The following is a 14604-nucleotide window of genomic DNA, read 5'->3' on the forward strand; positions in this document are numbered from 1 at the left end:
CATGCAGTAATAGGGCCTAGGTTGAGAATCTGGCTACCACACAGAATGTACAATCATTATTTTTTATTTTACATGACTATAGCTTTTGTCAAAAGTAGCTCACCAAAACAAGAAGTAAATAGCTTCACCATTGTTGTTGTTGTTGTTTAGTCGTGTCCGACTCGTTGTGACCCCGTGGACCAGAGCATGCCAGGCATTCCTGTCTTCCACTGCCTCCCACAGTTTGGTCAACCTCATGTTAGTAGCTTCGAGAACTCTGTCCAACCATCTCGTCCTCTGTCGTTCCCTTCTCCTTCTGCCCTCCATCTTTTCCAACATCAGGGTTTTTTCCAGGGAGTCTTCTCTTCTCATGAGGTGGCCAAAGTATTGGAGCCTCAGCTTCACGATCTGTCCTTCCAGTGAGCACTCAGGGCTTATTTCCTTCACCATAGAAGTGTTCTATTCTGGATTATTGAGAAACCTGAGGATGGCAGCTTACTATCTAAACATAGCTTTCAATATGCTGGTTATAAAAGCTGGAAAAATATTCAGAATTCTAGGTCCCAGAATTACCCTTCTACACACCTGAGCAATGAAGCAGGTAGAATTTTTCCAGCCCCTGCAACATCTCCTCTTTGCTGTATGTATCCCAATATTCCAAGTCAGTGCAATATCAAGATATTTGGCAACAGACTGGAATTTCTCCAAGCAATCTTCGTAGCCATCCATTTCAGAGACCCCATTTCCAGATATGCTTTCTTATTTATTTATTTATTTATTTATTTAAAAAATATTTAAGTATAAACAAGTTGAAACATGAACAGTGAAAGTATAAACAGTGTTGAAAGATTAAAAAAAGCAGAACATAATGTTGTCGGTGAAGCTTTCCAAACGAGAAGGAAGCCCACACTTTATTTATCAGTTGCTGCATATGTGAGCATTACAATTTGGAGCCAACTTCCGCTCCCAGCTACACTAATGCAGATAATGACTGAATAGTGACTTTGAAGGTGTTCTCTGGGTTATTCCACCACAGCAGAATGTGCACATATGTACATGCATTCACACGCAACCATCATCTGAAATGACAGCATGCATTGTCTATGTGATGTTTATGTCAGAACAATGCGGAAATGTTTAAATAAATGGCAGGGGGATGCTGTTTTCAATTAAAAAGAAGAAGCCAGAAGCTGACCTGTTTCCATGGAAACAAGAGGAGGACTAGACAGTGCTGCTCTAGAAGGGAGAATTGCAGATGCTGGGCGGGGGGGGGGGGCTGAAATATCTCTTATGTTACCTTTTTCACATATCTTTTTCACACAGTTACCATCAAAATATTAGGCCGACTGACTCCATTTTTCTTGCATTTCTAAACTTATTAAGCAACAGGTGTCAGCCAGTCCTCCAGCTGCCATCCTCTCACACTACTGCAGGATTGTTCCAAAAGGCAACTATTACAGTCCTCTCACAATGATTCATACCACCTTTGGAAAACGGATAAAACAGAATAGAAATGTCAGCAAAAGAGCTTTATTGCCATGCTTGATGTTTAATCAAAAACCTTTTCACTTCTCTTTCATGTAGCAAACTGTCCCTAAAGAGCCATTATTTTCAAATAGCGTAGCTGGAACTTGATAGCTTATGCTAATATATTGTTTTCTAAATAAGTAGAGCGGGCTTCTCTTACCATAGTGACAAAGTAGTTCTCCATATTTATTTACTGGAGGCAGTTTAGTAATAAGTTCCTGATAGAAGACATCTGTATCATCAATAGCTGAGGACACACTGAGCACAATGCACTCACACTGAGGGCTCTGCATCCCAGTAGCAAACATAGCCTGGTTTATTTCCATCCATGTGTGCAGACAGGTAAACATAGAGGTCACACAACAAGATGTTAGAGGGAAAGGGAGGTCTGTGTCTGCTGTCTGTTGCCTCATGCAGCTGGAGCATTTACAAGGCACAGAGAGAGATGGCCAGATGGGAATGCAAGAGGCACATATGTATCTCCTACTCAGCCTAACATCCTGTTGCACTTGTGAGCATAAGTAATGGTGGGAGGGGAACTGGGTCCTATTGAGTCCTATCAAGTACTCTGAGCATGGGCGCTGTACCCATGGTTCAAGAAAGTGGATCGTGCTTCTTGTACAGGTGAAATAAAGTAACTAAATAGTAATATGCTGAGGGGTCTGCTTTAAAAAAAAAAAACTTAAGAGGTAGGTGGGTGTTACCAATGCAACCAACTATGTTCTGGCCAGATGAAACCAGTAGTATTGTGCTTGCTGCCATAGGAGGAAGTGATTCTGAAAGTCCTGCTTTCAACAGTGGTTCTCTTCTACTTATTTCCATCTATAAAAGGCACACAGTGACATAGTATGGGTTCCCAGAGCCCGGGACCGCATGGAGGCAGGGGTGGGAGGGAAACAGACAGAGTTACGCATGTGTATTCAACTGCCTAATGGTGTCAGTGTCACCCAGGAAATTACAACTGCAGTGATAGGCAAAGAAGAGTTGTTCCGTTGTCTGGAGAGAAACCATTTTCAACCAAGCCTAGGAACGGAAGCATCCAGCTGTATTGAGGCACCACTAGGTGTGGTAATTTTGTGTTCCTAACAATTTTTTGCCTGGGACAACCACCCCGTGCCCCCCCCCCACAATGTTACATCACTGTAGGCCCATAACGTGCTGTCATTTTGCTGCTACTTTTATCTTCCTGTAGCAACTGCCTACAATTCACCAACATCCATTCAAACAGCTGATCCATTTGAGGTCCAGCTGCCTGCATATATTGCTCTTTGGAACAAAAGGACTATTTTTGTTGTTGTTGTTATGCTTCCTACCCAGTAAACCTACAGGTGAGGAGGCAGTAACTGAAGCCATGTGAAAAACCAGCAATGATGAAGCACTAAAAGACTTTAGACCTAGATAATTCTATCAGGTTATCCATGGACTAAAACAACACAGATTGTGTAACACAGTATGCAGTTCTGAGTTTACTCTACTAACCTACTTTCTCATACTTCTATACTTCTCATACTGCCAAGCACCATACTGACAGCTCTTTAGGACAACCATCTCAGGATAAGAACCTCCTTCTAAAGTACTTGAGCTTTTCTCCTGAAAATGTGTTAGTGAGAAAATTGCCATTGGGAGTGGGGCCCTAAGAAAGAAAGAGTAAGAAACGTTTCAGCCTGAAATTTTATTTACATCAATCCCACTATTGATGCATTTCACAGCTTACAATGTGGGCAATACCCAGTACAAAAGCAATACTCTCCAAATGTTGTTGGATTTCAGTTCTGACCAGGCTCAGCCAGCATGGCCAATGGTCACAGATTATGGGAGTTGTATTCCAACATCTGGAAAGCACCATAAGAAAAGCAGCGTTGCTATACATGTTTACTCAGAAATAAGTCACACTGTGTTCAGCATGGTTTCCTTTCAGGTAAGAGGTACAAGGCTTTTAACCTAAATTTGGTTTATGGAATGGGACCTTGATGTGAAAAGTCCTTCACAATTCTTATTTCTAACAGTTCTCTGAATATTTTTAATACTCTGCTTTTTCCTTGCTTGGTGCTCCAGGTAACTATCAATAACATAGTAATGCAATACAAAAGGAAATGTGATAAATATCAGGTAAATGCATCCTGTCTCTCCTCCAAGGGCCTCAGATACACTTTCTACTATTGCAACAACCCTCTGAGAAAGGTCAGGCAAAGAGACTGCAGCAAGGTCACCCACAGAACTTTGTGTCTGCGGAGATATTCCAACCTTCATCTCAGCAGCCCAAATCCAATACTACCCATTCCTTTATGCCACCACATCATTTTAAAGATGGAGAATAAGCTTTTCGATAGACAGTTCAATGCAGTATAAATGGACAAACCCTGCATTTCAATATGAGGTACTATAAACTGAGTTAACATTCAAGCAAACAACCATACAGCAGGATGCAGAGCATGATTTCAAAGATACATGCTGATCAAGTGAAGAACAAGTCAACATATATAGTATCGGTCTCAAGGGCTGCATGCATTCCTATTCTCCTTTGGCCATGATCAAAAGACAAGCAGTCTGACTGTGTTACAGATACCTGTACTGCTCACGTCATCAAATAACAACATATGTATTCCCCACTAGACAAAGATGTCCAAGCATCTATTCTTTAACAGAAATATGTTTTTATACTCTATATATACAGTACACTGTGTGATTATACTGGGTGGTATTCAACTAAGTTTAATTAAAAAAATTTTTTAAAAACCATGTCTAGGTTAGGTCCATTCATTTCTGTAGATCAACTCTTGAGTAAAATTTCATTGAATACCACCCACTATATCCTCCTTGTACATGTGGACAAGGATATATAAAGTATCATTTTCTTCCACAGAAGGAAGAGCAGCATGGATGGGGAAACATCCATTTTGAGTAGATTTTGAGTGAAAATTTTGAGTGGGAAAACCGCCTGAAGATAAAGGGTTAAGCAGCTCTTCTTCCATCCCCTGCTGTTTGCCCACTAAAATGGGCTGATTTTGGTTTAACAAATGTGTTTTTGAAAATTGGGAAATGTACTTTGGCCCAAGGGAAGTTATGGACAATGGCCTCATTCACAAAGCACGGTAAGCCAAGCTATGGTTTACTATAAGGTTACCAGACATCTCCGTTTCTGAGGGACAGTCTCCTGATTTACAAATCAGTCCCCTGACAAAATCCATCTATTTAGTAGGAAGTTGAAAAGTGTCCCCAGATTCATTGGGGAAAAAATCTGGTAACCTTAGTACTGGGAACGCATAAAGGTGCTGGCTGCTGGAGAGTAGCTTGTAGCTGCTTGACTCCCTCCTGGTCCTTTCTGCTTCTTGGTTACAGTGCAGGGCTATTGAGGAGAAATTAACCACAAGCCCTCCTAGTTCAGATGACACACTAAGACCAACCTTGGGTTAACTCACTGTGGTGCAACAGTAAACGGGACCAGGGAAGAGGAAAGCAGCTGCAAGCTCATCTTCAGGAGCCCCCATGGTCCCAATAAGCCATACTTTGCTTGACTGTGTCAGATGAACCAGGCCATTAAGCAGAGGAGCATGTATCCTGCTGTAATAATTCCAGCTCTGTACACTGTTTTTCACTACCTATCAGCCTCAGTTTCTTATCTACAAAACAGACAAATTAAGACACAGGAGCTGTAAAATAACTTTGCAGTTAAAAATGTAGTAAAAAATGACACAAGCATTAAATAACACTAATAAAAGCCTACTTGTATTGCAGAGAAGCTATGCAAATGTAACCTCAGACATTTATTCTACATTCATTCAAACAAGGCCAGATCCAAAACAGATTTTTTAAATGGACCCCAAAGAACCGACAGGTATCTATATATGTTTTGTCCCCAAGGCACACCCTGACAGCCTTAGTTTTGGGAACTGAGAGCACTGCTTCAGTATTTCCAGTCCTTGCTGTTCAGTGATTTGGTGTACTTCATTCTGCCGTGAGCTCCACTGATCCACACAGCAGACAATGACCAAGCCAAGATCAATGTAGACAACCCTGACTCTCTGTACCAAAAGTAGGAGTTGGTATCTGCTTTTTCAGGAGAGCTTCCCCAAGCAAACCCTGTAAGCTAAAGTGCCCTGCTTCATTGATACGGCTTGTTGGATCACAGAAGCATAAGGCAACTTCAGACATGCACATAGCATCCTGTTGCTTCCATACAGCTGCTCTTCAATGGTGTACTATCTTTAAGATGGGCATTTCAAGAGTGTGCTCATGCACAATAGAAAGAATCACACAATAGGGGGAGGCAGATTTAGCATTAAGCTGGCAATTCTATTCAACCGAGGTTAGTTTTTATGAGAAAGATGGATAGAAACTCTATTCTGATTAAACTTTTCTCACAGGTGTATCAGAGCCATTCAGGAAACCATCTTATAGATGACAAATCTACAGATACAAACAGAAAACTGGGGAGAACTGACCCTCATTTTCAAGCCTCTCCCTTTGCGGCAGCTAAGGCCTGCTGGTGTTGGAGACAGTAGCGGCTGCATGCTCTCAGTTTGCGAGGAAGACCTGACTTCTAGGCTCCCTTCCTGCTTTGTCAGTTACTACAAGACATTCTTCCATCCAAGATCACCATCAAGCCCATTCAGCTGATGAACCATGAGCAGGCCTTCCATGTGGAAGACTTGGATTCACATCTCGTGGTACTGACAGAGCCCCAGGGCCTTCAATAAGTAAAGGACTGGGGGAAGATGTGACACACTCTATGAATAAAGCATTCATGCACCAGCCCTTTCCATATAGTGTTAACAGGGCAACTGATGCCATTCACCACTAGCACCACTCCATACTAATACGCCACTGCCCATGGCAAGTACATCTATTCATGTCAATTATTGCTCTCCACAGACCAATTCTCTCACACCATATGAGGGAGTTCACCTAAAACACATGCTTGAGAAGGCCCTTACCTGTGGCCTGTGACCCGCCTCATTTTAGCCCCCTTAATGCCACTGTGTGAAATGGGAACAGTAAGGCATCTCACGTGGTTAAGAGCACTAAGAAAGGTGGCAGTCTCACACACACCTGGGAATGTGTGAGAACCCAATGGGACCCACCTACACATAACTGCTCTTAAAAAAATAACAATGAAGAAGTTACAAGAATAGGAGTAGCAACAAGTATTCGATCCTATGCACGTTTACCCTGAAGGAAGCTCTCCCCCGGTTACTCCTAGGAAGAGGAGCCAACTTCTAGGGGCCAAGGTCCCCATTAAAATATATGAGGGGATGGGCACCCTAAAGTTGGTGAACATTGCCATTCAAATGGTGCAATTGTTCCCCATCATGTGATTGATTATGTGGAGTGGGGCTTACCTGCCCCCCCCCTATTTTATTCAAATTGCCAAACCAGCTCCCAGGTCACCGGTTGCAGGTTGGGACTCCCTTGGTTTCTGTCACCCCCCTTCCTCTCACAGCAGCCTCCTTCGAAGGGTTGGTGGGTGAGTTTTTTAAGGTGGGGCACCCGGGGGCAGAGAGGTTGGACCTTCCCCTCCCCTCCCCTCCCCCCACCTCACCCCTGCCTCGGCCTCGCTCTCCTTACCCTGGCGGCGCGGGAAGAGTAGGGGTCCTCGAAGAGCGCCCACATGCGCGGCTGGAGCCTCTTCCAGCGGCCGCCCTTGCCGTCGAGCGGGGCTCCGAGGGCGGCGGCAGCGGCTGCGGCGGCGCCCACGTCGTCGATGCCCAGTCGCTTGGCGGCCAGCTCGTCGTCGTCGGGCTCGACGGGCGGCTCTCCGGTGATGAGGTCAGGCGCCTCGAAGATGTCGAGCGCCTCCTCGGCGTCGCGGTGCTGCCGGTAGGTCATCCAGCAGCAGGGCTCCACGTCGGTCTCGTCGATGCCCCAGAAGGCCAGCTCCTCCTCGAAGAGCGGCCCGCACACGTCGGCGGGGCAGTGCAGCTTGCCGGTGCGGTAGTAGTTGAGCACGTAGGCGAAGACGCCCGGGTGCCGGTCGAAGAAGAACTCGCAGCACGTGGCGCCATTGCTGCGCGGGCTCCAGGCACTGCCGCCCGCGCCGTCCAGGGGGCCGCCGCCGCCGCTGCCTCCGCCCGGGTTGGGTCCCGGGTTGGGGGCGGGCAGGGGCGGCGGGGGAGCCGGCAGGGGCGGCGCTTGGTGCTCTTCCCCGCCGCCGGGGGACTCGCAGGCCAGCAGAGCCAGGCGGGTGCCCGGCAGCGTCTTGAGGGTGCTCCGGTAGGTCTCGTGCCTCGTGCCCCCGACGTTGAGGATCACCCTCTCGTGGTCCTCGAGCTTCCCCATCTCTGTGGCTCAGACATGACTGCGGGAGAGAAAAGGAGAAGAAGGAGGAGAGAGGCGCCCAGAGGCAACAGAGCCGGGTGGCTATCTTTAGGCCGCCTGGGGAAAGGAAGACGTCGATTGCCATGGGAGAGTGGGGGAGGGGCCACGGCCACCACCACGTGATAATTGCCCCCAAATATGAATGGGAGGTAGCAGGGAGGGATGAGCAGCTTCCTAGAGGTCGCACCTTGCATGGAAGGGAAGGGTAGCTGGTTGGATCTTCAGGGGAAGGGTCGAAGCCCTTCGAGAAGAGACGTACAACCAGGCGTCGCGTACCCGTCCTGAGCCTACAGCCCCCTGCTGGTCTTGTCCAAGAGAGGGCGCTCTTCCCAACCTACACCGTTTCCTGCTGGAACCCAGAGCCAGGTCACCAGAGGGACTTCCCCATGTTGTTGTCTCCGTTTCCATTGTCCCGCGTTTGCCTCCCCCACTCCCAATATCCGCCGTTCTTCTTAACAAAACCCAACCCCATGTCCCATCCCTTTTGGCCGCCCAAGACTCTGAACGCTCAAGTTTCCCGTCTAAGTTCCTCGCAAGCAGTGGCAAAGAACGCAGCTCAAGGGAAAAGTTGCTCTGCCAACGACCCTGGAACCAACCTGGCGCTCCTTCCAGCTCTTCCCTGGGCACAATCCGGAGCAGCCCTCTTGCCCCACACTCCTTCCGCCTTCGCCTCTCCTGCTTTCAGATGGCTGCTCTTCCTCATCCTTCCATCTCCTCGCCCTCCCTCCGCTTGAGATGATCCGGACTCTGCCTCAAAGCGCCCCCTCCCTCCACACACACACAAACACCCCAATACAGCCGAGGCTCACACCGGAATAGAGCCGCTTCTCCTTGCTAGCAATCAGTAGTCACCTTCGTCAACCCTCTTCATCCCTCCTCTCTGAATTCTTTCGTTCAAGTTGTCTGGACAAACATGAGGAATTAAAACGAGGTGCCCTCCCTTTGTCCATCTTCTATCTATTAGGAGAGAAATCTACAGGAGACATCTGGGGTTGACTAGTGATAACCAAACACTCTTTGCACCCCGACCCCCGCCTTCCCAAATCCAGCAGCGGGCACACCCTATAGGATCTGTTGTCGTGTAACCTTAGCAGCAGATTTCTACGTTCCTGATCCTCGCCAGATTATACGTGCAGGTTAATTTCAGGACCGAGAAGCAGATGTAGTCAGAAATGCGCTGCTATGGTTATCCCCCTCCCCATGCCATCCTTCCCCATACCTTGGTGACACGAGAGAAAGAGGCTGCTCTTCACATTGCAAACGCTCTTTCCTTCGCAGCTGCCTCCAGACTCGGTTGTGTTGCTGTCAAACGAAGAACTACTTGTTGTAGCCGGGAAGGGGGGGCGCTCCTCCCATCTTCAGGTGGCCATGCCAGCGCCCTTGACTGCCAACCCCGAAAGCAAGGGAAGCAGCCCCCACCTGCTGCTAGGAAACCTCTCGTCAGTCATTGTGCCAGATCGAGGAGACGCTTTAGCTTCGCGGAGGAGGAAAAATCATCACAAAAACATGGGGGGGGGGGGAGACGAGGGTGTCCTCGGCAGGGTGGGCTCAAAGCGTCTGAAGGAGTCGGCGCTGCTCCATCCAAACGCCTCTCCACTCGCTCCAGCTCCAAGGTGAAAGGAGCGCTGCTGCCAAGGCTTCCCCTGCCTTTCAAGAGAGGCGAGGTGGGAGCTGTCCCTTCAGCACCATTCTCCAGCAATTACGTGGCAGGCGACCCCATTAGCCTTGTATTCTCGGGTTGCGCGATTGCTTCGATCGCTGAAAGCAGACCAAACGCGACGCAAAAGCCATCTCTGAGGAATGCACCTCCGCTCCTTTCACCCGCTGATTTCACTTCGGGGGAAACAGAGCATCCGGTTGGGGAAGAGTTGTTTACCAGAGAGGAGCAGTGAGGATGGCACCTAGCTACAGGTGAAAGTGACACGGAGTGGGCTTTAGAAGAAGAATTCTGGATGTAGGAAGTGCAATGGCAGTCAACAGCAAGGATGAGGGGAAAGACACAAGGATGTGGCTGAACGTTGTTGTTTCGTGTCTAAGGACCTCTGTTTCTAGTCCTGCCTCCTTACTCACTGGACTCACAGGAGCATTTTAAAGGTTTGCTGTGTGTGTCACTACTATATCCCATCTCCACAGAATGTTCCATCACAACCTCACCACAATCTCTGGGAGCTCAGCATGAACAGAATGGTTCCAAAATCTTTCTTTATAAAACAACAACAACACATTAAAAAGTATCTGGAACAGAAGGATATAGTGGCTAGCTCTGCTTCCCATTAGGTAGCCATTGTTTCTCCATGATCCACGAAAAAAATGAATCTGTTCAAGGGTTATGAGACTGCTTTCAGATGTAATCATAAATACACTTGCACACACCCCATCCCACTGATCCTGTAGTCCTTTCCTTGGTGGTAGAAAAGCTCACCTAGATCATCTGACATCAGGAAGAGCCACTATCCAGAAAGCAGAGGACCAACCCCGCAATGCCTAATATGATGTTTTGCCCTAAGGGTCCAAGGAGGCTGAAGGACAACAAAGAGGTGTGATTTTTCATTCAGCATAAAAACAGGCAGAGATCACTTGATAATAACAAACAGAATCAAGTAGGGAATCTGAAGTCCCTTCTCAGTGCAAGTAAGCCTGAAAATCTTTAAATCCACCGTTACAAATGCATACACAAGATTTCAAAAGCAAATGCAATTTTTCACTGGATTGCTCTACATGTAGGCAGACTACATCCCAAGAGAAGCAGCCACATATTCCTGACATCTATAAAGAATGCTACCCCTCAACAAGACCTAAGACCATAACTGCATTGCAGGTTACAGCTTATCTGCATGTTTTTGTATTTCTGTGCACCTTCACTCCTCCCAATTTGCTAGTATTAGAAACACGTCCTGTATCTGTGTAACAAAGTTTTAAGCTTTTGGGGTGCAACCAATCTGCTCCTAGAAATATATAGCTATAGTTTTATTTCTATGATCTTGCAGGTCCTTGTCTTTTAAAAATCTCCCTTATGAGAATTTCACAATTATGCTTATACACTATAATCACACTTACTGGTAAAGTATCTTTGTCTTATTATGGCCTGAATAGGGAAGATGCTGATTGTTCACCAAGAAACAAACTAAATCTCAGTGATCAGCTTGAACTGTCCTTGAAGAGTTACCAAACAAAGAAGTACAACAAGACAAAACATAGGAAGCTCCATTGACAGATAACGGGGGGGAGGAGAATCAATGATGAAATGTCTGCCTACATTTCTTGCAGCAAGGAAACTGAAATACGGAGACTAGCAGCTCCTAAAAGTTTTTAGATGATGGTGAGCTGCTTCTACATGAAACCAATATTGACCAGGTTAATTCATACTCAGTCCATCTTCCTTTGCAGGACAATCTACATGCTAAGGAATGAATGCAGGCAAGAGAAGATAGTTTAGTAGAAAAGAAGTCAAAAGGCAATGTGTGCAAATACCATGGGCATGCCCTAAGATGTTACACAGCCTGAACTTCCCATTATTTCTTGAGCTCTGTTTTGTACATTTGAAGGAGATCATCTGCTAGGGATAAAGTGTCAGCATGCAGAGGGTCGAAAGGCCAGCTGGCTAGCCCCAGCCGGGTCGTTTCCTTCCAGCCGTCCCACTGCGAAGACCCATCGGCCTCTGCTCCGACGTAAATCAGCGACCCAGGCTTCAAAGCCAGGGCACACTATATCAGCAGAGCAAACTGCACACACAGAATAGGCGTGAGGCTTGTGGAAGCATACTACAACTACAAATTTATTAATCATAAATCAGGACAAAAAACATGTTGTCTCTCTCTTTGTCTTCTCGGCGAGAGAAGCAAAAGCAATAACACAGCGGAAGTTCCGCTAACGCAAGCAAAACAGTGCTGGAATGTAAACAGACATGCGACACGTAACAGTTCCATGTCTGCTCCTTAAGGTGGAATGGAAATTTCCCAACATAAAGAACCGCCCGCCCCCCCATAGAATGCCATTGACACATCACAAAAGTCAACCAGGGGGCTCAGCCAATGGTGGGACAATTAAGATCCAAAAGCTGGCAGAGATTGTAGCATTACCTAGCTATTCCTCTGTGCCACCGTCTCTTTCCTCTACCTCACATATACACATGGGGCATAAGAGGAATCAATTGCAAATCAATTGCAATTTGGTAAGCAAGAACAGGCCTGCAGCACCTGCAGAGTTGGATGGTGGTTCAAGCTGTGTGTCATCAGGCCAATAGCCACAAGTTTCCCATTCCAGCGCTAGAACATCAAAGATTCAAGAATACCTTGGATATTAGGTCTCCTTGTGATCAATGCTGGTAATTGTCTGTAAGAAGGGGCTGTCTTTCTCAATGCCTTCCAGTGTCTGTGCCACAGCTGCTGAATCCATTAAAAACTAACTGCAACATCTGAAGCATGGCACAAGGTATTATTTTGTACCATTGCTCAATTGGTGTGCTCATAGCAAAAGGAAAAGTTGCTTATCTAAAAGCTATATTTGTTTTGTATCTTTGTCCAAGAACACAGTAACATATAGAATAATCTTTAAATGGGTCACCATCCCCTAATTAATTTCATTAGTGTCTACAGCTTTCTTTTTTTGGTTCCCACTTCTGGGAGAAACTCTGGCTTTTTGTAGGCCTTTGACTTCATTATATCCCTCTTCTAGGGACATTAAAACATATTTTTGGTCCATTTGGCCTCATTCTTTCCTTCCCTTTTGTTGTGATTTGCTTCTCTCCAAGCTAAGGGATCCACTTGTAATTTTAATTTAGGCTAGCTTGAACAGCATTTGACTTCAGAGGTCATCTATGCCTATTATCAAGATCCTACACACATCCAACATAGTCAAGGAGTCAAAATCATTTAGATTCACCGTCACCCTTCCCAATCCTGCAGAGCTCTCTGAATCATCTAATGATTCTTCTAACTTTTGTTTTCTTAAGTGGCTTTAAGGACATTTATAACTTTTCCCTCTGGCAACAATTTTAAGTTACTTAAGTATTAGAGAATGGCAACATATATGCTTTTCTGCTAAAAGAAAAACAGAAAAATAATATTTCCCCTTGTTTTTAGAAGTATTTGCACATTTATTTTGTCCAAATTTGTTTCTGTGTAGTAGAATGCAATATAGATTGCATAAATATTATAACATCTCCTTAAATCAGTCCCAACTGAATTTCACATACAGTATGATAGCATCTTAAATTCACTTAACTTGTGTGATTTCAAACTTACATGGTTAAAGACTGACTGGTTGAAAACATACAAATTAAGTGCATTGAAGGTGGAGAGCTTAAAAGCACTTTGCCTTGCTTGGGGGACAAGGCCTGCTCAGTGAACCATCCAGAAAAGTAAGAATGTGTGCACAGGAGCTGTTCCAAGCAGGTGGTTCAAGTATACACATTTTTGTGTATATGTGCCATCCCCATGCATGATGTGATCATACTGCATATTGTTCAGTGGAAACTGGTTTATAGTTGAGGTTTTGTTGAAGCAGACATTCTCAGCTTTAAACAAAAGAAATCTTCTTTTGAAAGGAATTTTAAAAGAAAGATTCATCTTGAATCAGCAGAAAGTAACTTCCTTGAAGAGATATCTTACTAGAAGACAACAAACACTTTCTTGCAAGCTCTCTTAAATATGTAACACTTTAATGAAAAGATTATTGACATGATGTGAAACCAATTATACTGGCAACTGCAAACAAACAGAAAAAAGGAGGAACACGACCAATGAATGGCATGAGAAGGAAGCATAGTCTGAGGGAAGTCCAAAGGGGCAGATAGAGAGACCTAGAGGGCCACATTCAGCCCCTAGACCTGAGGTTCTGCACTTCCATTTTAAACCAATTTGTATTTTTGAAAGAGCATTAAAGTGTTTGAGGGGAACAGGATATTTTATTTTATTTTTTGCACTGGGCTAAACAGAAAAAAGCTATTCTGAAGGAAACATGAAACCAACTTATTTACTAGTGCAAATAGCTTTAATCATCTCAGAGATATAGTGATCCATATAAGCAGCCAGGGAGGAGATCGCAACGGCAGCAACATGCTGAACTAGGAAGCCATAGCTTGGTGTGGTGTCTGAACCTGGGTCTATGGTTTAGCTCTGTCCAGGCTAACCATGAGTTGTAGACCAATAACAAACCTTAGTAACAGCTTGTGGTGAGACTCTGGGGAGTTAACCTCGAGTCTTGTGTTTGGATGACACACTAAGCCAAGGATAGGGAACGTGTGGTATCCAGATGGTAACTCTGTAACTCTCATCATCTCTGACCTTGGCTATGCTGGCTGGGGCTGATGGAATCGTAGTCCAACACATCTGGAGGATTACAGGTTCCCCATCCCTGCACTAAGCCAAGCCAGGCTTTGCTGAGCATAGCAAAGATGCAAAACAACTAGAGATGCAAATCAGCTGCAATCTGCTCTCTGGGATATCACACACCCATGTTAGCATGATGTGTGAAAGGCCCAAGGAGAATAGAAAATATAAAACAGGTTAAACCACAGACCTTTTGAGAAGGTTGTTAGAAATTTCTTCCTGCCTCTCATTTGTATGAGTTTCAAGTGGATTGAACTGGGCTTTCATTCTCGCCCACAAGTAAGAGCACCTACTGATGCAGTGAGCAAGATACTGGTGTGTTGAAACAGCTAAGTGATGCTGCTAGTGTGGATCCCTGTGTGGCAGTGAAAGCTTCTCTCTCTTTTCAAGAATCATGGGGCAGGGAAAGGGATCAGCAAGTCCTGGAAGTAACTGCTGCTGGAAGACACCCTGT

General features: G+C 45.5%; 1 protein-coding gene across 9 annotated transcripts in view; it reads right to left on the bottom strand.

Annotated features, from left to right (window-relative positions):
- Positions 1–10226, bottom strand: part of KCNC2 (potassium voltage-gated channel subfamily C member 2) — an 85411-nt gene extending 75185 nt beyond the window's left edge. For 3 of the 9 annotated variants that reach the window (XR_014502103.1, XM_083399738.1, XM_083399739.1), the window contains exons 1-2: positions 9041–10215; positions 7072–7801 (exon numbers count right to left, since the gene is read on the bottom strand). Coding sequence is in view for 8 of the 9 variants with exons in the window: in XM_083399738.1 (XP_083255864.1) it covers positions 7072–7782 (711 nt within the window). In the remaining variant the exon portion in view is untranslated. Of the gene's footprint in view, positions 1–7071; positions 7802–8417; positions 9006–9040 lie in introns of those variants that run through there. The other 6 variants (XM_083399742.1, XM_083399741.1, XM_083399740.1 and 3 more) reach the window with 6 other exon arrangements.
- Between the last annotated feature and the right edge of the window lie 4378 nt (positions 10227–14604).

The sequence above is a fragment of the Podarcis tiliguerta genome (assembly GCF_965153285.1).
Source record: "Podarcis tiliguerta genome assembly, chromosome: 10".
NCBI lineage: Eukaryota > Metazoa > Chordata > Lepidosauria > Squamata > Lacertidae > Podarcis > Podarcis tiliguerta.